Source organism: Lepidochelys kempii, chromosome 4 (assembly GCF_965140285.1).
Source record: "Lepidochelys kempii isolate rLepKem1 chromosome 4, rLepKem1.hap1, whole genome shotgun sequence".
NCBI lineage: Eukaryota > Metazoa > Chordata > Testudines > Cheloniidae > Lepidochelys > Lepidochelys kempii.
In genome coordinates, this window is record NC_136383.1 from 8,541,556 (window position 1) to 8,564,477 (window position 22,922).

The 22,922-nt window shown below is 45.3% G+C and overlaps 1 protein-coding gene across 4 annotated transcripts in view; it reads left to right on the plus strand.

The window, feature by feature from the left end:
• Window positions 1-5,827: 5,827 nt before the first annotated feature.
• YTHDC1 (YTH N6-methyladenosine RNA binding protein C1) overlaps window positions 5,828-22,922 on the plus strand; it is a 33,555-nt gene continuing 16,460 nt past the window's right edge. For 3 of the 4 annotated variants that reach the window (XM_073340260.2, XM_073340257.2, XM_073340259.2), the window contains exons 1-7: window positions 5,828-6,091; window positions 13,848-13,949; window positions 14,585-14,913; window positions 15,048-15,405; window positions 17,169-17,258; window positions 17,722-17,775; window positions 18,370-18,464. In XM_073340260.2, coding sequence (XP_073196361.1) covers window positions 6,064-6,091; window positions 13,848-13,949; window positions 14,585-14,913; window positions 15,048-15,405; window positions 17,169-17,258; window positions 17,722-17,775; window positions 18,370-18,464 — 1,056 coding nt within the window. In that variant the 5' untranslated portion in view covers window positions 5,828-6,063. The remainder of the gene's footprint in view (window positions 6,092-13,847; window positions 13,950-14,584; window positions 14,914-15,047; window positions 15,406-17,168; window positions 17,259-17,721; window positions 17,776-18,369; window positions 18,465-22,922) is intronic. The other variant, XM_073340258.2, reaches the window with a different exon arrangement.

The window sequence follows — 22,922 nt, forward strand, 5'->3', positions numbered from 1 at the left end:
ATTCCAGAGGACATGCTTCCATGTTGATGATGCTCATTAAAAAAAAATGCGTTAATTAAATTTGTGACTGAACTCCTTGGGGGGAGAATTGTATGTCTTCGGCTCTGTTTTACCCACCTTCTGCCATATATTTCATGCTATAGCAGTCTCGGATGATGACCCGGCACATGTTCATTTTAAGAACACTTTCACTGCATATTTCACAAAACTCAAAGAAGGTACCAATGTGAAATTTCTAAGGATAGCTACAGCACTCCACACAAGGTTTAAGTGCCGTCAAAAATCTGAGAGGGATGAGGTGTGGAGCATGCTTTCAGATGTCTTAAAAGAGCAACACTCCGATGTGGGAACTACAGAACCCGAACCACCAAAAAAAAAAATCAACCTTCTGGTGGTGGCATCTGACTCAGATGATGAAAATGAACATGCATCGCTCCGCTCTGCTTTGGATTGTTATCGAGCAGAACCCGTCATCAGCATGGACACATGTCCTCTGGAATGGTGGCTGAAGTATGAAGGGGACATATGAATCTTTAGCACATCTGGCTTGTAAATATCTTGCGATGCCGCCGACAACAGTGCCGTGTGAACACCTGTTCTCACTTTCAGGTGACATTGTAAACAAGACGTGGGCAGCATTATCTCATGCAAACTGTAGCCAAACTTGTTTGTCTGAGCGACTGGCTGAAGTAGGACTGAGTGGACTTGTAGGTTCTAAAGTTTTACATTGTTTTATTTTTGAATGCAGTTATCTTTTGTACATAATTCTATATTTGTAAGTTCAAACTTTCATGCTAAAGAGATTGCACTACAGTACTTTTATTAGGTGAATTGAAAAATACTATTTCTTTTGTTTTTTACAGTGCAAATATTTGTTATCAAAAATAAATGTAAAATGAGCACTGTACACTTTGTATTCTGTGTTGTAATTGAAATCAATATATTTGAAAATATAGAAAACATCCAAAAATATTTAAATAAATGGTATTCTATTATTGTTTAACAGTGCGATTAATTGCGCAATTAATCACAATTAATTTAATTGCTTGACAACCCATTATATCCATTAACTGGATATAATGCATTTGTGACAGATATGGCAATTTCCTGCACTGTGTTTGCAAAACCTTACTAAATTAAGTTTAAGTAGCTTTGGAGTCCATTATATTAAAAATGCAAAATGTATGTGCCATTGTGGGATTGTTTGTAACTTCTCTAGGTGGGAGACATGATCAGTGTAATCTCTGGGAAGTGTTATGAGCTTCAAAGACGTATTTTACACAGTGCGCCAGACACAAAATTTTGGGACAAAGTGGGTTTCCTAGTAAATACCTGTGGAAAAGTTAGCACTGTTGCAAGCACGGGTCTTTGTGCACAGAGGAGTATAAGGCAAATACCTGACAGAGGTGCCAGGGAGGAGACACTATCTCCCCAACCCCGTGGCATAACTGCAGAGGGCCCCAAATGCATATCAGGGTTCATCTCCACTTCAATTAAAAACATGGCAAGTCTCAGAGTCTGGGTCAATTGACTCAGGCTTGAGTGGCTCATGCTACAGGGCTAAAAATTGCAGCGTAGATGTTTGGACTCAGGCTGGACGCCATCTCTGAGACCCATCCCTTCCAGCCTGAGCCCGAACGCTGACACTGCAATTTCTAGCCCCGCAGCATGAGTCCGAATCAGCTAATTCCAGCCAGCCACAGCTGTGCTTTCTCCATGGGTCTTTTATTGCAGTGTAGACATACCCACAGAGACCCCCAAAAGAGATAGCAAAGGGCCAGCATTCATAGCAGCCTTTCTTTTTAAATTTAAGTATTCAACTGTAAATGTGACAAAAGAAAACGATGATGAAAATTGCAGTGATCACCACTGAAAATATGAAGCCAGATGCTTACTGTCATAAATCAGTGTAGCTACGTTGAATGGGGTTACACCAGTTACATTAGCTGGGGAATTGGAACCATGAAAATTACTGTGTTCAGACAAAATTATTGTTGCTTTTTTTGTCCTTTTTTATCCAAGTAGCTTGTCAAAGTTTGGAGCCCTAGAGATATTTCAGATAGGAGTCGAAATTGTTTATGGAGTTAGGTATTTTCTTTTATTCATTCTTATTCATTTACCAGGAATGTACAAAATCCTGCTTCTCCAAAGGTGGAAGGAACAAGAAACAAAAGGAATATTTTTTTTAAACTTACAGGCTCACACTTCTTTTCAGCCAGCATCCCTGACCCAGAACTTCTCTCAAGGTTTATATCAGGGTCATGCCATGCTCACAGAGTTCTGCTTGGATTTCTTCATGCTGACCTCTCTGTGGTTCTGTGTTCTCCTTTCCCCACATACAGACATCCTTACCTGAAACAATAACTCAGCAAAAAACCCTCCGCCCACAGAGTCCAAAAGTCCTGGGCAGGCTCACATAACCATTTTGTCTTAGATGGAGGATTTTGATCAACTTATCCTCACAGTTACGTTAACTGAAGGGAGTATTCACACCTACCAATCTCAGTGAGGTTTTAAATCAACCCTAACAGTTTCAGCCACTTCATAACACTGCTGTTTGTGACATTTCCTCTCCTACAATGCACTTACAGGGCCAGAGTCTCAGCTGGTGTAAACTGACTTCAGTAGAGCTATGCTGATTTACACCAACTGAGAATCTGACCCCAATGACTACAATGGAGCTACACCAATTTACATCAAGGATCCAGAATTTGGAATATTGCAAAATACGGATAAATTCTCTGCTGCTGTAAATGGACAGCGCTCCATTGACTTAAATGGAGTTTTGCCCATTCTCAGCAGAAAATTTGGACCACTGTGTTGTCAAGCGTTTAATAGCAACAAATGTACTGTACATTTTTGATTTTCTGTGCAAGGAGGAAGCAGATAGTACTTACATCAACTCCTTGGGGCAGGGACCATCTTTCTGTGACATGTTTGTGCAGTGCCTACCACAATAGGGTTCTGGTCCGTGAATGGGGCTCATAGGCACTACTGTAATAAATAAATAATAAAAAAACCCCTATGGTGTAAGGGTGTAAGAAGAATAATTTTGGTTATTTAGTCTTCCTTTTCTACTGTCATTATTGCTATTAACATAAGTAGAAACATGATGGGCCAAATCCTTAGCTGGAGTAAATAGGCTTAGCACCATGTAAGCTGATGAGCCAGATTCTCAGATGATGTAAATTAGCATAGCTCCACTGAAGTCAATGAGACTAAATCTTTCAGCAACTTCTTCCCTAAATGTGTAAGTGCTGATACATCTCATCATCAGGTATAGAAAATAATTATAAGCAACACAACTGGCATTTAGACTGAATTAACGTATTATTACTTCCCTTAGTACGGAAGAGAGAGGAAAATAACGCATTAATTAATTAAATTCCCACTGAAAGATAAGGCTGTCATTAGGGACTGTGAGTGCCTAATGCTGCTGATTCTGGAAATGCAGTTAGATTTGGTGGATTACTACTGTAATAAACCTCATTCATATTAACCCAGCATTTGTGACATTACTATCCCTGGCAGAAGATTAAATGAGATAAGCTATTTAAATGTCACTGAAACTTTGTAGAGGACTAATGGGTCTTACTAAACTTTCCAGAAGTAGCGTACATTAGCCGACTCATTTTGCTGGCATAACTATGTCTGTCAGAGGTGTGGGGGGGGGGGAGGGAAATCAAACCCACTAGACAACATAGCTATGCCAACAAAACCTCCAGTGTAGACACAAATATGCCAACAGAAGCTGCCTTCTGTCACCTTAGATAATACCGTTCAGGGAGGTGATGTAGCCATGCCAAAAGACGACATCCTCCTGTCTGCACACATTGCATCTACACCAGGGGACTCTGCCAGTATGGCTATGACGGTGTGACTCAGGGTATGTCGACACTGCAATTACACACCTGTGGCTGGCTCATACCAGCTGACTCAGGCTGTGGGGCTGCTTAATTTTAGCATAGATGTTCAGGCTCAGGAGGCAGCCCGAGCTCTGGGACCCTCCCACCTCAAAAAAGAGACCCTAGAGCCAGGCTCCAGCCCCAGCCCAAATATCTACACCGTAATTAAAGAGCCCTTTAGCCCAAGTCAGCTGGCACGGGCCAGCCGCAGGTGTCTAACTGCAGTTTAGACATATCAAATTACAGAGCTGTTGGTGAAGACAATCACCTGAAGGTAGTGGTGCTCACTAAGGGAAGGAGTGTGTGTATAGGGGCAGGTTGTATAATCTTTTTTATAACATTCTGAATAATACTTACAGCAGGGGTTTAACACGTTTTTTTTTATTTGCAGAACCCTAAATAATTTTGAATGGCAGTACAGACGCCTTTAGAAATCTTAGTCTGTGGATTCCCTAAGTGTCCAGGGCCCACAAGTTGAAAACCACTGACTTAAGAGTTTTATTTCTAACCAGCTGTTATGCTATTTAGCTTACAGTTTCCTTCTCTCACCTTTCCCTCGAGGACGCAGAGAGGGGAGCAGCCTGCCTAGGCCTGTCCATGCAACCTACCCAGCCCCACCTTATGATGGAGCAGTACCCTGTGCTCTATACTCCAGGGGGAATTCTGCACCAAAAAATTAAAAATTCTGCACACAATATTTTAAAATTCTGCAAATTTTGTCAAAATAACACTATATAATCACACCAGTTTCAATTATTTTGGTAATTTATTTCAAAATACCTGTCAGCAAGTATGTCTGTAACAACAGACACGAACAAAAATTCCCCCAGGAATAGAGAATTAAAGAAACCCCTAAGGCAACTTAGTTCCTGCTTCTCTGCCTCCTCAACCCCCCAGATCCCAGCTGGGGGGGTGTGTGTGTGCTCATCAGACACTTACACCCCCCCCCCCTTTTCCCCAAAGCCCAGCCACACACCCCCAGCCCAGATCGCCTCTCCTGCCAGACGCCAGCTGTGGGAACCCCCAGCCCCAGCCTCTACCCTGCTAGAGCCCAGGGATCCAGAAGGAAAAACAGCCTGATGCTGGGTCCCAAGCTTGCACAGTTTCCTGCGCGCCGCCACCTCCTTCCTCCAGGATGTGCTGGGAACGGCAGCTTCAGGGAACCCTCCAATTCCCTCCCCCTGGCCTTACCCTCTATCTGTGAGCTGGCCTCTGCCGGGCCCAGCAGCCCCATGGCGGCCAACCTCTCTGCAGCCCATTACTGGGGGGCGGGAATTCTGCGCGCACCCTTAACGTCTGCAAAATCCCGCCTGGCACCGTGGCGCGGCCAGTAGGGTGACGAGATGTCCCCCTTTTATAGGGACAGTCCCGACTTGGGGAGGGGGGGGGACTTTTTCTTATATAGGCACCTAATACCCCCCACCCCCGTCCTGGCTTCTCACCCTCGCCGCCTGGTCCCCCCCCCCACCCGGAGCAGCTCTACCAAGGCCGGGGAGCCCGCTGGGCCTTGGACGGGAGGGGGCTAAAGCCCATTTCTGGGGGATGTGGGGGCTGCGCAGCCAGGGGCGGCCACCCCCGGGGACTGGGGCGGGCCGGCTCCGGCGCGCTAACGCCCTCTGCGCTGCCCCCCGCGGCACGTCCGGCCCAGCCAACCAGCGCCGCCGCCGCCGCGCTCGCCCCACTGCTCCTGCCCCCGGCCCAGCAGCTCCCCGAGGAGCCGCTCCGGGTCCTCTATGGCGGGGAGCGCCGGGCAAGGCGGGCCGCTGACCCCGCCCAGGCGCAAGATGGCGGCGGCCGAGGGCGCCCTGCGGAGTCACGTGACACGGCCTGCCCCCACCTGATCTACTCGGAGCCCTTCCGGGCGGACTCTGCGCGATGAGGTCAGACGCAGTCTGCATTATGACGCCAGAAGCGTAAACAAAGCGGTGCATTGTGGGAGGGGGATTGTTGCACGCAGGAAGCAGCCTCCATCTTAGGGGCTCTCCAGCCAGACGCTCGGCGGCCCGGCCCGCAACGAGACCCCGCAGCCCTGCTCCTTTCCGCGCCCGCCTCTTCCGCGCGGCCGCGCGCCCCGCCCCGCCCCCCAGCGTCCCGCCTCGCCGGCGCTGTGAGCAGAGCGCGAGGCGGCCGGCCCCTGAGGGGAGGCGGCGGCGGCGGGATGGCGGCGGACAGCCGGGAGGAGAAAGGTAGCGGGCCTCGCTGGGGCGGGACAGCCGTGCTCCGCACTGCCCTGTGTCGGGGAGGGGGGCCCTCACGGCAAGGGGGTGGGCGGTTTGGGGGACTGGCTGGGGGGACTGGGTCAGCTGCCTTGCGGGGGTGGAGCGGATGTGGGGGGGCTGGATCAGCTGCCGTGCGGGACGGGGGGGATCTGGGGGGGCTGGATCAGCTGCCTTGCGGGACGGGGGGGATCTGGGGGGGCTGGATCAGCTGCCTTGCGGGACGGGGGGGATCTGGGGGGGCTGGATCAGCTGCCTTGCGGGACGGGGGGGATCTGGGGGGGCTGGATCAGCTGCCTTGCGGGACGGGGGGGATCTGGGGGGGCTGGATCAGCTGCCTTGCGGGACGGGGGGGATCTGGGGGGCTGGATCAGCTGCCTTGCGGGACGGGGGGGATCTGGGGGGGTTGGATCAGCTGCCGTGCGGGACGGGGGGGATCTGGGGGGCTGGATCAGCTGCCTTGCGGGACGGGGGGATCTGGGGGGCTGGGAGGGTTGGATCAGCTGCCGTGCGGGACGGGGGGGATCTGGGGGGCTGGGAGGGTTGGATCAGCTGCCCTGCGGGACGGGGGGGATCTGGGGGGGCTGGATCAGCTGCCGTGCGGGACGGGGGGGATCTGGGGGGGCTGGATCAGCTGCCCTGCGGGACGGGGGGGATGTGGGGGGGCTGGGGGGGAGCGGATGTGGGGGTTGGAGGGGGTTAGCTGCCCTGCGCGGGTGGAGGGGATGTGGGGGTGAATGGCTGGAGGGGGCTCAGCTGCCCTGTGGGGGATGGGGGAGATGTGGGGGGCCAGGGGCGGAGGGCACTCAGCTGCCCTGCAGGGGCAGAAGGGATGTGGGGGGGAATGGCTGGGAGAGGGGTCAGCTGCCCTACGGGGGTGGAGGGGAGGGATGTGGAAAATCTCTTTTTGGTTTTACCAGAATAAATGAAACTAATTACAAAAATCTTTCCTAATTTTCTTCTGAAGCGTCAACTGTATGATCGGGATGAAGGAACTGGATGTAGATCCATCTGTTAAACCTTTGGGCGGGCTGTATACATAATTTGTTCTGTTAGACTTATATAACATGTTACTGCTGTGAGGGGGGAATAGCCACTACTTTTAAGCTTCGTACCACTTATTGGCTTTGTATGCCTGTCAGATTACCCCATCGTGCTGTGATGCTTTAGAGGTGGGGAGCGGCAGCTGGTCTGCATGCCCTTGTTCAGGGCTCTCTTTTTCTCTGGTGTGGTTTCTTGTGTGCAGAGATTCCAACATAGGAGCTACAGCTGCTGTGAGGCCCCTTCATGTAACAACTTAGAGATGACTTCTTATATTTATAGGTTTTGTAGCTCTCCTTAAGGTGACTTGCAGCACCACAGAGAAATATACTGGAATTACTGAAAGAGGGGGAAATGTACTAAATATCAGGGAAATGGTAGAAACCTCAGTAGAGTCTTTAGAGTTTGAGACCACCAGATCACCTACTCCAGTGGTTCTCAAACTTTTTGTAGAGGCAACAGCCCTTTTCAAACAGCAAGACTCTGAGTGTGACACCCCCCCCCCCCTTATAAATTAAAACAGGGTTTTTTAATTTAATGTGGGCTGCCGTTTTGTGACACCGCCAGGTAATAACCGGTGACCTCCGTTTGAGAATTCCTTGTCTAGTCTCATGTCCTATATATCACAGGCCACCAACAGTACCCTCATACTTAAACCCAACCACCAAAGGTAGGCCAAAGTATTACATTACTTAGGTTGGACATCTCAAACTGTACTCAGCCAAAGTAGTACAGTAGAACCTCAGAGTTATGAACAGTTTGGGAATGGAGGTTGTTCATAACCCTGAAATACACATAACGCTGAACAAAACAATTTGGTTATGTCAAAAATTTACAACTAAACAGTGACTTAATACAGCTTTGAAACTTTACTATGCGGAAGAAAAATGCTGCTTTGAACCATCTTAATTTAAATGAAGCAAGCACAGAAACAGTTTCCTTACTTCATCAAATCTTTACTTTTAAATTTTCCCTTTATTTTCCCTGAGTGCTTAACACCGTACTGTACTATATTTGTTTTTTGTTTGTTTTGTCTCTGCTGCTGCCTGATTGCCTACTTCTGGTTCTAAATGACGTGTGTGGTTGACTGATCAGTTCAGAATTCTGATGTTTGTAATTCTTGGGGTTTTCTTATAAGCAGTATACCACAGGGAACAGTCCCGTGGTTGGCAGAACTAGCTGCATGCTGTAACAGGCCTTTTCTCTTTCTGACTTCTTTAGTGTCGTTCAAAGGATGAGCATGGGTATACATAGTGATGGTAATGACAATGAGAGCATAGCTATGTGTGCATATTAGTATTACTTAATACATCACATTCAAACATCAAACATCAGAAGGGAATTGTGAGCTTTGTCTCCAGTTGTGCTATCTCCTCTGGTGTCTGTCTATCTGCTTTCTGCCTTTTGGAACCAATACTGCAATATGATAGTACCTAGTGCTCTGATGATGCTTACTGCCGTGTGCATGTGTACTTGCTGATATGGTATGTAAAAAGGTACATTGCCAGTTTAATATATTCCCTCAGTTTAGGAATTGTAAATGCAAGCTTTTATATATTCCCCATAGCATTTGCAAACCAAATGTTACAGCAACTATATGATGAGTGCAAAGAAAAATTGATTAATTTCATTTTTTTACTGTTCAGTGCTGAGCAAAAAGCAAATGTGTTGATTTTTTTTTCTAGGTTTAATGCTCTGATACACAATTGGTAACATATGTAAGAATTATTTTTTTAAAAAAAAGTATTAGTTTAGTCAGGCCTTTAAGCTGCCGGTCATGCATGGGTATACTGTAATAACGCTGTGGTTGTAAGTTTGATGCTCTGAAAATATATCTCCACAAAAAAAATAAATTTTCTGTTTATTTTCATAACAGAAAATATTTCATAGCACTTAGGTCAAGGCTGGGCAAACTATGGCCCCAGGGCCGCATCCAGCCCTTGAACTCCCGTCGGGGAGCGGGGTCTGGGCCTTGACTTGTTCCGCAGATGCTGTGGCTCTGCACGGATCCTGGAAGCAGCAGCATGTCCCCCGCTGGCTCTTATGTGTAGGGGCAGCCAGGGGCTCCACACGCTGCCCCTGCCCTGGGCACCGCCCCTGCAGCTCCCATTGGCTGGGAACCATGAGCATTCATGGCCTGCCATACAATTTCCATAACCAGATGTAGCCCTCGGGCCAAAAAGTCTGCCTACCCCTGGCTTAAGTAGACTCAGTGTCAATGTAGTCACTGCGTTGCTTACATTGAGTGTTGCTGGCTTTCAGAAGCCATCCCACGATGGCCCACACGGACAGTTAAATTGGTGCAAATGCTCCTGGTTAGGACGTGCAACACCGACAGACAGAGCGTAGTGTGGACCTGCAAAAGCGATTTCATAACTCTGGTGGCTGTATGTCAGTGTAACTTAAGTCAACATAATTTTTTAGTGTAGACATGACCCTTTTGGTGCTTGACTAGGGATATACCCCAACTTACAACCATTATTGCTCATTCTCTGCCTACCAGTTACTACATACAAGGCCTGCAGCAATCACTGTCTGAATAGCAGGGTTGCATGGGGTGGGGGAGCTTGCATATCCTAGGAGACAGGCTGATTATGTGATTTATGTAGATTGCTTTGATTACATTATGGGCTTTTTAACTGTTCTCAGGGCTTCGAAGCAGCGTCCTATACTAGGGCCGGTTGAAAGCTTGGTGCCATAGGAGTATCTGAAATACGGCTTGATGCAACCTGAGCTAGCGGTGATTCTTATCCGTGGTACTACTTGTAATTTACTGGGACAGCTGGTGTCACCACTTGCTTTGGCAGCGCTGGCTGTCCCTCATTCACATACATATTGAGGTAGCTCTGTTGAACAGAAGAAGTGCTCTTTGGCTACTCGGGAAACTGGAGATTCAGGACCAAATGTACATCCACAGAGGAAAAAGACAAGGAACTCCACTGGAAGATCAACTTCTCCACACATTTTAGAATAGATGACTAAAGTCACCAATTATCATTTGGTTCCTGTCCAGCCCTGTGGGTTTCCTGAAAGATCTAACCTTGCAACAATCATCCTTTAAGTTTGCAATACCCCTGCACCCGGCTCTGAGCCAGTTGGTAAAGGAGTTGTGATAGCACCTTTACTCGACTGTGGATATAGCTAAAGCGACTTAAGCAAAAATACTTGTTTGGGGATGCTGCTGCTTCACCACAAGCCTGACGGCAGTGAGCTATGGCAGGGCTAAGATTTGAGACTTGCTGCTTGACTTCCCTGGACTGAAAATTAAGGTACTAAGATGTCCCTGGAAAAATGTTTTCTTGGGCTACAGTGGCAACAGATTTTGATGTAAGCTACCTGTCCTTTCTGGACAAAGTGCAGCTCAAGCTATGGAAGAGGGCTTATAGCTTTGTGGAAAAGCACAAAGAATTCTGGCAGATTTTATTAGCATTTACACAACTAGGTATGTGGTTCTCATGTCATTTGTTGGTAACAGCAGCAAGAACATCAGTCTTGGGCATAGGTGCCTATAGATACAAGTGTGTGCTTCTGTCAGACTTTTAATACATAGTAACTAGAGCTTGAAGACATAGGGAGTTTCTTTGGCAAAAGGGTGTCTCAAATACTAGAGCAAAGCTAGGCTATATTTTCATTTTCTACCCCTCCTACCCTAGAGGGCAAGGGCTTATACTAATGTGTTTGGATTCAAACGTGTCCGGTAAGGACAGAATCAGAATGTGTTGCTTCTTTTTCCTCAGAAATGGAAGAGTTGCAAGCCTCTTAACCCCAAGGAGCAAAACCTCTGTTTCTTGTGCAGTTCAGAATCTTCTGAAATAGACACACAGGCTAGTTTTGGAGAATAGGACCCTTCTGATTCTGCTTGGTTCCTGATTGCCTCAAACACTGAAGTCCTCAACATTATTTGGTAGGACTGTACAGTCTTTCCCCAAAACCTTCCCCAGACCATTTCCTTCAAGAATGCACTCATATCTTCCTGAGGATGAGTGAGTACAGCAAATCTAGTCCTTTCTGGCAGAGATGTCTATCAAGCTTTATATTGCAAAGGGAAAGAGGCAAGATATTTCCAGATACTTTCGGATGCAGTGCAGGCGTCAGGGATGTCTCAGTCACTTACTGTTGCATTCAAGGGACTGGCTGGTATATGTGTTGCTAAAATTGACTGCATTTCTGCACTGAAATGGACAAAACTGTTCGTCATTCTAAATATAAAGTTGCATTTGGTTAATTTATGTAGGAAATTTGTATTGTATTGTCCTTTTTAGCACTTTTTCACTCCTTTTGTTAGTCAATAAATTTCTATTTTTGAAGATACTCATCTTTATTCGTTCACCACATGCTCTGCAGAATGTATAGCAGAACTCAGAGCACTCAATACTTTTAAATGTACAGCACCACAGATCTCTTAGGTTCATGAAAACACCCTAGTCATGTATAAATCTACAGCCAGCACTGCATAATACACTTTCACTGAAACTGAAATAGTGTATAAAGGTAGAGGAGACCAGAATAATTTATTGGTTCATTGTATGACGGGGGTGTAAATGTACACCAAGCACTACACAATTCTAAACAGGCCCCAGAATTTCAGGGCCACTTAGAGCACAGTCTGTCACATCACACTGTTAAAGTGCTCTTTCAAAGCCTCCCTCAACTTCATAGCTCCACATTGAGGTCCTCTAATAGCCATTGTGTCTGGCAGTTCAGACTCCCCAGACAGTTGCTGCATCTCCTCTCTCTACCCCGACAGCAGCTTTTCCCCGTTTGCCTCACAAATATTATGCAGGACACAATAGGCAGCTATCACTATTGGGGTATTTCTCTCACAAGATTGGATCTCAGTGAATAAATAATGCCAATATGCTTTCAAAAGCACAACTGTCATTCAGCACCTGCTGAGCTGGTAGTTGAATCTTTCCTTGGTGTTGTCAAGGTGGCTGGTATATGGCTTCAGGAGCCAGAGGAGCATGTGGTATACTGGGTCCTCCAGGATTACTGCTGGTATATCAGCATCGCCTGTGGTAATCCATCAGTCAGGAAAGAATGTCCCTGCTTGCTGCTCTCTGAACAGTCTTGTATTCTTAAAGTTGCGAGCATAATGCACCTTCCCTGACCAGTCCACACTGATATCAGTGAAACATCCCAGGTGATCCACCAAGACTTGCAAAACTACAGAAAAGAAGCCCTTTCTGTTGATGTACGCTGTGGCAACGTGGTGGTGCCAAAATAGGGCTAGGCGTGCTGTTTGTTTGTCCCACCACAGTGCAGCAGCCCCATTGCTGCAAATTCAACCGTGACGACCTGCATGTTGTGGAGACTCACAGACCTGCTTAGCAGGACGTGATTAATGGCCCTACACACTTGCATGAAAACCGCCCCCACTGAGGATTTTCCAACTCTGTAATTTCCCACTGACCGGTAAAAATCAGGCATTGCAAGCTTTCATAGCGCAATCATCGTTCGCTTTCGAACTGCCTCATTTGCTCTCCATCCACTGGAGAGGTGAGCTCTGCATACAGATCCAGGAATGTGGCCTTTTGCATCCTAGAGTTCTGCAGCTACTGCTAGTCATCCCAAACCTTCATTGTGATGTGATCCCACCAGTCAGTGCTAATTTCTTGGGCCCAGAATTGGTGCTCTGCCATCTGCAGCTGCTTCATGAATGCCACCAACAGCCTTGAATTGTTTTTCACTATGTCCATCAGCAGTCTGTCCTCGAAAAAATCATCATGTCCTCCATGATTGTCGTTCTTCCTGCATCTCTGATACTGGAGAATCATGCATCCTGTATTTGCAGTGTTTATGAGACTATACAGAGTTGTGCAGACTTCATCCTTCAGTCAGGGTGGACAGTGCCATGTGGGTTTGTGGGATCTCTGTTTAAAATAAAAGTGTGAATTATGGGGTATGGATGTTATGGGATAGAGAAAGCTGCATGCTGGGAACTTGACCCCAGCTTCCAGTGACCCCTTGATACTTTGTTAGTTTCACTCTGTTCAGACAGCCTCCCTTCTTGCTTAGTTCCTATAGAACTTTCAGATGCAAAAGGCTGTATCCCTGGTAGGGAAGCCTCCGGTGTCTGTGACCCCTGGCTAATGGAGTTCAAATTGTGACCAGAGCGTCATCAGGGTCTCAGTAGACACTTCCTCTTTTGCAGGGTTTTACTCCTCTTCATGTAGGGCTCTCAAACAGGTCTTTGGCTCCTCTCCAGGCTTCTTTTGCATGTGTTTTCCTTAAGCACTTTCCCTTTGACAGGATAAATCCTCCTGCCTTTCCCCAGTCTCCTTGACGGAGTCATTAAGTTCTATCATCTCTGTGTTCTCCCTTTGCTGCTTTCCTTGGTCTGGAATTTTTGTTGTTTAGCATGCAGTTCCCATGACATTTGGACTGCAAGTCCCATAATCCTTCTCTTTTTGGCAGAAGCCATATCACAGAAGTGATCCGAACTTTTACCCTCATAAAGGTTGATGCTCTCACCTTACAGTACTCTCATGTTGAATTTTGTTGACACTTGAAGCTAAAGTCAAGGAGGAAATTGAAAAGCTGTTAAGTTTCATTGCTGTGTTAATGCATTCATAAATTTAATGACATTATAAAAACTAATGCTGGTTACAAACAGTGTTTCAGAGAATTTCTTCAAAATGGATTATTGTCAATAGTATTTGTAATTTATGTATATTATTTTCAGATGGTGAACTGAATGTTCTGGATGACATTTTGACTGATGCTCCAGACCAAGATGATGAGCTGTATAATCCTGATAGTGAGCAAGATAAAAATGAGAAAAAGGGTATGTGGCTTTACTACTCAGATATCTTGCTAAAAAGTAGACAGCAAAATTTTACAGTGCAGGATGATTAAAATCAGCAAGGTGACAATATTCATAACCCAGGTAATGGAATCCCAAACGGCTTTTGTGCAACTGCATTATAATGTAATCTCTGACTTTATGGACAAACATAATAAAGTAGGGCTTCTCTTTATCTGAAGATCACCGTGAATCTGGGTTTTCTGCAGATATAGCAGATATCTTACCAATTATTTTTTGGTCTAGTAAACTGAATACAAGAGTAGGAAGAAGGAAGTCCTCTTTTTCGAGTCCCAACTTCGCTAGTAACTTCTTTGGCCTTGCGCTTGTCACTTAGCCTTTCGGCATCAGTTTCTCTGTCTCTCAATATGGAAAACATGAATGTGACTGGGAGGTTAAGGACTTAATATTTGTAAAATGCTATAATATTGAAAGGTTAATTATTTTTAAGAGTGCTTTGAAAGGTTAGTTAATTTTAAGAGTTAATTATTTTTAAGAGTGCTCAACTTTAAGACAAAGCTGATTTTAAGGAGAAATATTATCAAACGTAAAAAGAAGTCTTCTAATCTGATGTGTAAAATAACTTTGAACTTGGTCTCTATTGGTCTTCATTTAAGGATCAAAAAGAAAAAGTGACCGGATGGAAAGTGCTGAAAGCAAAAGACAGAAGCCTTCTATGCATTCATCAAGGCAAATGATGCCAAAGCCGCCTAGTTCATCAGTTAGCAATAATAAAAGAATGGTGAGTACAAAAGGAAAGCCACTGTCGGAGTACAAGAATGAGGAATATCAGAGGTCTGATAGAAACAAGCGCCCAGATGATCGAAAGACCCGTATGTCAAGCGGCAGTTCAAGGGAACCATATAAAGGACAACTTGAAAAGACTTGCATGAGGAAAAGAGATGTTGACAGAAGGGCAAAGTCTTCCACACCAGATGGTTCTGAGGTAGTAAAAGTTATTGCAGCCTTAGAAATAAAACAATTGTTTGAGGCTTTTATAAGGCGCATTCTCTTAAAGCACTTTGTGCATCCAGACAATGTGTTCTATGACTGCTGATTGATTTTCTCTTTGAACATCAGAGAATTAGGCACGACGTAGATCGAAGACTGAGCAGATCCAGCCATTCTTCTAAAGAAGAGGTGAACTCTGAGGAATATGGCTCAGAACATGAGACTGGCAGCAGCGGTTCCTCTGAGCAAGGGAACACAGAAAATGAGGAGGAAGGAATGGAAGAAGAGGAAGATGATGAAGGGGAGGAGGATGAAGAGGTAGAAGAAGAAGAAGGGGAGGAGGAGGAAGAAGAATATGAACAAGATGAGAGAGATCAGAAGGAAGGAAATGACTATGACACACGAAGTGAAGCCAGTGATTCTGATTCTGAATCCGCATCCTTCACAGATGGGTCAGTCAGATCTGGTTCCGGCTCGGATGCTTCAGGTAGATTGCTTCTTATTATACTACTTGATATCTGGTTTTTCTCACTTTCTTGAAATATCAGTAGATTTAAAACTTGACTTCTTATTTTTGGCTTGCACTAGTGAGGATTAGCTTTGACTTTGGTCATCAGGTGGTGTGGTTTTTTTTTTTTCTTTAGTGAATGTAAGTAAAACAATGTAATGGAACATTAGCACTGAGGCTTGCCTGGAAATAATGACTTTCCACTAGACTAGGATCAGATTGCTGTAGATGAACTGGCTTTGGCTTTGGCTTAAAGCTACTGCAGTCAGTACTACTTGACACTACTTCTTTTATAGATTCGCTTATGATTTATCATTTAAAGTTAATGGCAAGAAGTTCAATATAAATCTAGATGTGTGGAATAGTGAGGCTATAGCCTTAGCAATTTCTCCAAAGGTGAGAGCTACATAAGATGGCTGGGTCTTAGTAAAAATGCATGTAGTGCTCTCATTTATTTGAGAGAACACCACACAACTTGGAATGATGAGGAGTCCAGGACCAGAATAAGGCCACGTCTACACTACCTGCCGGATCGGTGGGTAGTGATCGATCTATTGTCTAGTGTAGACGTGATAAATCGATCCCCAATTGCTCTGCTGTCGACTCCGGAACTCCACTAGGGCAAGAGGCGGAAGCGGAGTCGACGGGGTAGCGGCGGCCATCGATCCCGCGCCACAAGGACGCAAAGTAAGTGATTCTAAGTCAATCTAAGATACATCGACTTCAGCTACGCTATTCTCGTAGCTGAAGTTGCGTATCTTAGGTGGATCCACCCCGCCCCAGTGTAGACCAGGCCTAACGGGAAATAGGGACTCAAGAAAATAGCATGGCAACTGCCTGCACACCATGTCTGGTTCTCGCTTTTTCTGCTAGTGTTTCATTTTCATTAATATTAAATTCCTCTTGGAATTTAAGACTCAGTGAAGCCCTTTTTATGGGGTGTTGCTAAATTTATTGATTACTTGGTTCTTTTGGTATAGATTAACTTGGAAGGTTGGATGAAGTCTTGAAAAAGATCATATAATATAATTTGGCTCAGTAGAGAGATCACTTCATGGCATTTCTTTATTGTTTGGTTTTGATGAGAAGCATGCTTACTATCTTGCTAAAAAGGGTTCCTGTCATGTAGCTTCCTTGTTTTGAGAGCTTCATAGCTGGTCCTCCTGATTAATTTAGACACAGGTTAAGTGGGCCAGCCTTGGTATTTGGAGTTAGAATGAGAACAGCCTAAAAAATAAAAGAAGCTGTAATTTATTCCCAGGAAAAAAGTTGAGGTATAATTTAACTTTTAGTGGAAAAGAGACCTGTTGACAATGTGCCCCAGTGGTTTTTTATTATTATTATTACTGTTATCACTTTTCTGAGCTTTCGGATACAGAGTAGCATGAAGGAGCAGTGTCACTGGTCACAACACAATTTTTCTACTTGGTGTCACCGTAAATTTCTAAAGCATTGGAGAGAAGACCTAAAGCAGCCCCAAACCTAGTGAATCACTTCTGTATCTTAAACTTTGTATGGAACTTGCAAATTTCTTGCTGTTTACCTTTCCCTCATGAACTACAAGTCTGAAAATTAGGGTAAATACTCGTTGTACATGATGTTTGAGGAGGGGCCTTAGGACAGAAACCTAGATCTTGTAGTTATCACAAATCACATTTATCTGTTGCCAGTACTTTCATCCCATTCTTGTCTTCCATGTGTGATATTTACAGTACTCCTTATCTTTGTTTTGGGATTTTTAGATGAGAAAAAGAAGGAAAGGAAGAGAGCTAGAGGTATCTCTCCAATTGTTTTTGATAGAAGTGGAAGTTCTGCATCAGAATCATATGCAGGTATTTTTTCTTTTTACTGCCTGTCATGCTGACTTATATCAAATCTTGAAATGTGAACGCTGTAGAAATTTGTGGGGTATGCAGCTTAATTTTTAATTGTTAATTTTGTATTGACTTTTGGCATGTTCTGTGTGGATAATTTTGGGGAAGTAGGCTTTCTTGTTACTTTAATGCTATTCTGTTGCTTAAGTGGAATTTTCACTTTTTTAAAAAACTTGGAAGATGATGATTCAGTGACTAGTTTTCTGAGTAGGAAACTGTTCAAACAAAAAACAACAACCAAAACAACCCAAAAAACTAAAACAAAACACTCGTGCACATTGAGCAGTATTTTTGTGTGTGTGGGTGCGCGCCAGGAAGAATAATTTGTCATGAATGAAAATTGTATGTGACAAGGCTGTAGAAATTGTATCTTATCTCTATCAAGGCTCAATCTGAACAAATGTACTTTGGCTAAACACAGGTTCAGAAAAGAAGCATGAGAAATTATCATCTTCCGTTCGTGCTGTCCAAAAAGGTATCATTTAAATTTGAATTTTTAATGCATGCCCCATCACGAGCCATTGTCTCTGTCCATTCATTATGTTATGTCGAAGTGGTAATGTTCCGATATAACAATCTGAATACTTGATTTGTGAGTGTAAACAGTGATGCATCTCCATCCTGATTTATTTTTGCATGTCATCAGAGGTGCAAAAAAGTGTCAATTATTTGCTTCTTGCAGGAGCAGCAAAGTAGCAATGAGATGCTTTTACTTGAAAAGGAGAATGTATTTAACAATACTCTATTCAACAGTGCCTGACATAAATGGTTCACATCACCTATTCTGGCGCTGTAAGCTGGGATACAAGTATATCGGAACATCACTAGGCTTTGTTTGATTTTTATCTGAAGTTACTTTGTTTTAATTTTTATTTTATTTTATTTGTTTTAAATAAAAGCTTGGCATTGCGTGCTCTTTGGCATAGTCTTCGAGGTTGAAGCTGGGGGTGGAAGGTTTTAACTCTTGATTTAGGTAGGGGTTGGGAGGGCTAAAAATAAACACCCGCTACCTTGTGGAAATAATTTTTAAAAGTTTAAACTTGAGCTTATTTAAAATTTTGTTTTTCAGACCAAACCAGTAAACTTAAATATATTCTCCAAGATGCAAGATTTTTTCTCATCAAGAGTAACAACCATGAAAATGTTTCACTTGCCAAAGCTAAGGTACGTCAAACTTTTCTTGAAACTGATTTTTTTATCACGAAACTTTGTACAGAAAGGGACTGACACTCAAGCCCATGTTATCTCCTGTGCCAAAATTGCAAACCCATTTTTAGCTTCCTAATTCTCAAATTGTAGTTGCTCTGGCTCCAGCACAACTTAGAGCAGCTCCTTGACTGCTCTTAACTTATGCCGGCTGGCTGTAATTACTAAGGACTGTATACCAGATGAGAATTGGAGTGGTAGTTTTTTATCCACCACTGAGACGCCTCCGATATTGAGAGCGCAGTTGGTGATGGATGACATGGCAGCAGGCTCAGCCAACTTTATGCCACCTGAGTTATTCTCTTCCCTTGCCAGGGGCATCTCCGATTCTGGCCCCTAAATGTACCTCTTTCAGTACATGGTGAGAGTTTGATCTGTATGTAATTCCAAGTAAAACAAATGAAAAACTGCCTGAATTGATGTCTGTTATTTCTGGGTCAAGATTCTCTTAATATTAAATTTTGGCAAAAGAAAAATTTAGGCTGTTGTATTAAAGAATCAGTGTATTCAGATGTCTAGATAATACTTAGTCCTGTCTTGAGTGCAGGATACTGGACTAGATCACCTGTTGACGTCCCTTCCGGTCCTATAATTCTGTGTTTTGGAGTATGGTCATGTAGGAAGTCAGTCAGGAAAAGTTCTTTTTCAAATGATGGTCCCTATCTGTATTGCACTAAGGGTTATATGCATTCACCAAGTGCTCTGAGCTGGAGCTTTTGAAAGTAGTAGTGTCTGCTGGTCCATGTGCACCCTTGCCTCCGCCTCATGGTTTCAACCAAGGTGATAAAAGGGCGGGGCATACCAGTTGCACCCTCAGTTCCTTCTCACCGCCGCATTGTCTGAGTTGGAGCCTTTTCTGTCCTCTCATCTCTTGTGATGCATTTTCCTAAATACAGAAAAAAGACTGTTTTATTCTTGTCTATAGTTAGTATTTTGTTACTGTTGTAGCAGTTTTAGTGTTAGAAGTAGTTTTTAGGATTTTAAGGACTTTGGGATGCTGTTTTACCAGCTACCCACCTTTCCTCTCCTCTTCCCTCCCCATGCCTGGGTATTGCATTACACCAAAGATCTGCACGTCGCATTGAGGTGCAGTATCTGCCTCTGCTTCCAGCCCATACCTGGGAAGGCCAGATTCTCCACCTCAAGAAGCACCTCATGGAGGTAGCCATGAGGCCGCACTCAGATCCAGGCTGGGGAACACAGCACCACCACCCCGGTACATCAGCCTGAGCGGTTGAGGAGCATGTCTCCTAAAGTGGAGCTCCAGTCCAGTTCTGCTGGTACTAGCATTACAGTTCCCGTTCAGGGGACCTAGCCGTGAGGCAAGGAAGCGTGTGCATAAGCATGGCAGTAATTCTTCCTCAAAGCCCAAGAATATCGTTGCATTCTCCATGAGTTCCAGGCATGGAGAAGTGGCACATTCCAAGGCTCACAAGCACAACAAGAAGTTGCATAGAACACAGGATCCACCAATCCCGGTTACAGAGCCACGTATCTTTTCTGGATCGGTACTGCCGAAGTCACAGGAATCGTTGGTTCCAAGGCAGTCCTCCATTCCATCCCCAGTTCCATCTGTGGAATGCATGCCACTGACACTGAGGAGGCTCAAGTCAGCTCCTGGATCTCATGAACTGTTGGTCCTGCATGAGGTGACGTCGCCATGTCTCCCGGTTCATTTGCCTCATAAGAGACCCAGTTCTTCTGCATTGCACTTGCTGCCTTAGGGATGTTCTCAGGAACATGACCCAGTGACTCACTCGGATCCGCTCGTTCTGACGGCACCACCATTCGAACAAGGATCTGACTTCTCAGTGTCTGTGGACTCGGATGGAGCACATGATCTGCTTCTCCCATTCTGTCGGCATGAGTGCCCAAAAGCTCCATGAGCTAGGTGGCAATATCCTCCCTTTCCTCAGCACAGGAGCTACTGGTACCCCACTCCGTGGGGACTCCTGCAGCAACCACAAGATCCTCCTGGTTGCCCATACTGGGGGTCTTGACCCAAATATCTACCTGTTGAATCTTTCTGATCTGCCCAAGAGGAGTCCCTCATCTCTCAACTCTGTCCTTCAACAAGTAGATGTTTGGACCTGGGGTTGGAAGATGCACTGGTTAGCCCGACTCCGCTGGATCCAGAGTAGTTTCCCTCATCTCCAGATGTGGCAGTGTTGTGGACTATTTCCTCCGCCTCCGAACGACTAGCACCAATTCCAGGAACTGTTACATAGTGTGACTGCTGCCCTCCACATTCCACTGGAGGAGGTGCAGGACAGCCAACATCAGTTACTTGATGTTCTGCATGTATTGGTACCATCCAGAGTGGCATTCCTGATCAACTAGGCCATTTGAGCACCTACCCCAAAAGAGAGACAAAAAACATACTATGTACCAACGAAGGGTCTGAGTTTCTGCTTTCTCACCCCTCCTGCATCCCCCTTTCATCCAATTCCCTGGTTATTCAGGCTGCTACTAAACGGGCCAGGCAGCAACACCCACTTTCCGCTCCGACAAGGAGGGTAAGAAAGAGATTGGACCTCCTAGCTCATCTTTTCTTCAGCCAGCCTTCAGTTTCGCATCTCTAATTGCTTGGCATTACTGACAAAATATGACTTTTTGAATTATGACCAATTTTGGACTTTGCAGTCAAGCTTCCCCAGCAGGATCATGCCCACTTCCCAGGGTATTTTAAAAGAAGGCAAACTGGTCACCCAGACAACGCTTCAGGCCATGGTGGATTCGGTGGACCCATCTTCACACACTATGGTCACAGGGATCGTCTTGGGGAGGGAATCCTGGCTGCATTCATGTGGTTTCCCAAGGGAGGTGCAGAACACAATTGAGGATCTCCCTTTTGATGAATATCACCTCTTCAGCTAGAAGATTGATGATTCCCTGTACTCCCTCAAAGACTGTAGAGCCACCCTGTGATCACTGGGTATTTATACGCCCCTGTGCAAATTCTGTCATCCAACTCCTGCACAATGGCATAGAGCTCCTCAATTCTTCCATCAGCAACCCTGTGAGCCTCCCCATAAGTGTCAAAAGACCCAACGGCCCTGTCTGCGTGGTCCGTCAGCACAGTCTTTGACATCACACACTCAAACTTCATGTAAGCAGTAATTCTGAGTGCAGTTAGAGAGTCATGAACCACCTTGCACCCCACAGTTCATACAACCCACTCCTTTCAGGGATGTCTAGCACACTTTCTGCCAGCCTGGAGCGCGATAACAATGGACAAGTGGGTCCTGTATGATGTTCAACATAGCTGTATGATCAAGTTCACAGTGCTACCTCATCCACATCCCCCCGTCCCAGTCCCACTTCTTAGACCACTCTCACAATAGTATCCTCACCTTAGAGGTGGACTGACTCCTGCAGAGAGAGGTGATAGAGCCTGTTTGCATGACCTTTCAGGGCGCAGGGTTCTACCCCACCTATTTCCTGGTACCCAAGAAAAAGCGGGGAACGAGACAAACCCTAAATCTCTGTGGTCTCAACCACTTCAAATGCAAGCCGAAGTTTTATGTGGTCATTCTCACAGCCATCGTATCTTGCTAGAAAGAGGCATGTGGTATACAACAAGATGCTTACTTCAATATAGATATCCACGCAAACCACAGATGGTTCTTGAGCTTTACAATGGGCCCTTGGCACTTACAATACAGAGTTCTACCGTTCAGGCTCACCACTGCTCCTCAGGTCTTCCTGTCATGTTCTCATCATGTCAGACAACATTGCCACTGTTTACTACATAAACAAGCAAGGGGGTACAAGATCACCAGCGCTGTGTGTGGAAGCATCACACAAGGTATCCTGTTTTCAGTGGCTTATCTCCCAGGGACTCAGAACATGATTGGATGCTCTCAGCAGCAATTTCATGGCTGACCACAAATGGGAGCTAAACAATTCCGTGGTCATAGACGTTTTCGGCTGTTTGGTGACTCTGACCAAGGATCTCTTTGCCTCCCATGCCAGCACCAAATGCGGACGGCACTCCTTCCAGGGCAGGCTCGGAGCCTGTTCCAAGAACACCGTCATCTGCTGGTCAGACCAGTTCAATTATGCCTTCCCTCCCCTACCTCTCCTGCCCTCGGTCCTCCCAAAGATTCCACGGGGGGAGAGCGCGACTGTCATCCTGATCGCCCTGTCCTGGCCTCTCTATTTCTGGTTTCCGCTTATTCTCCGCCTGTCAAACCATACTTCATTTCTGATACCAACATTCCCAGAGCTGCTCTTATCACACAACAGCAGGATCAGACATCCTGATTTACAGATGCTTCACTTGAGACCCTGGTTTTTGGATGGGCATCTTGACTCGAACGGGAGTGCTCATCGGTAGTACGAGGCATCCTCACAAGTAGCAGGAAAGAATCCACTTGGCGATCCTACCAAGCCAAGTGGAAACATATTGCCTCC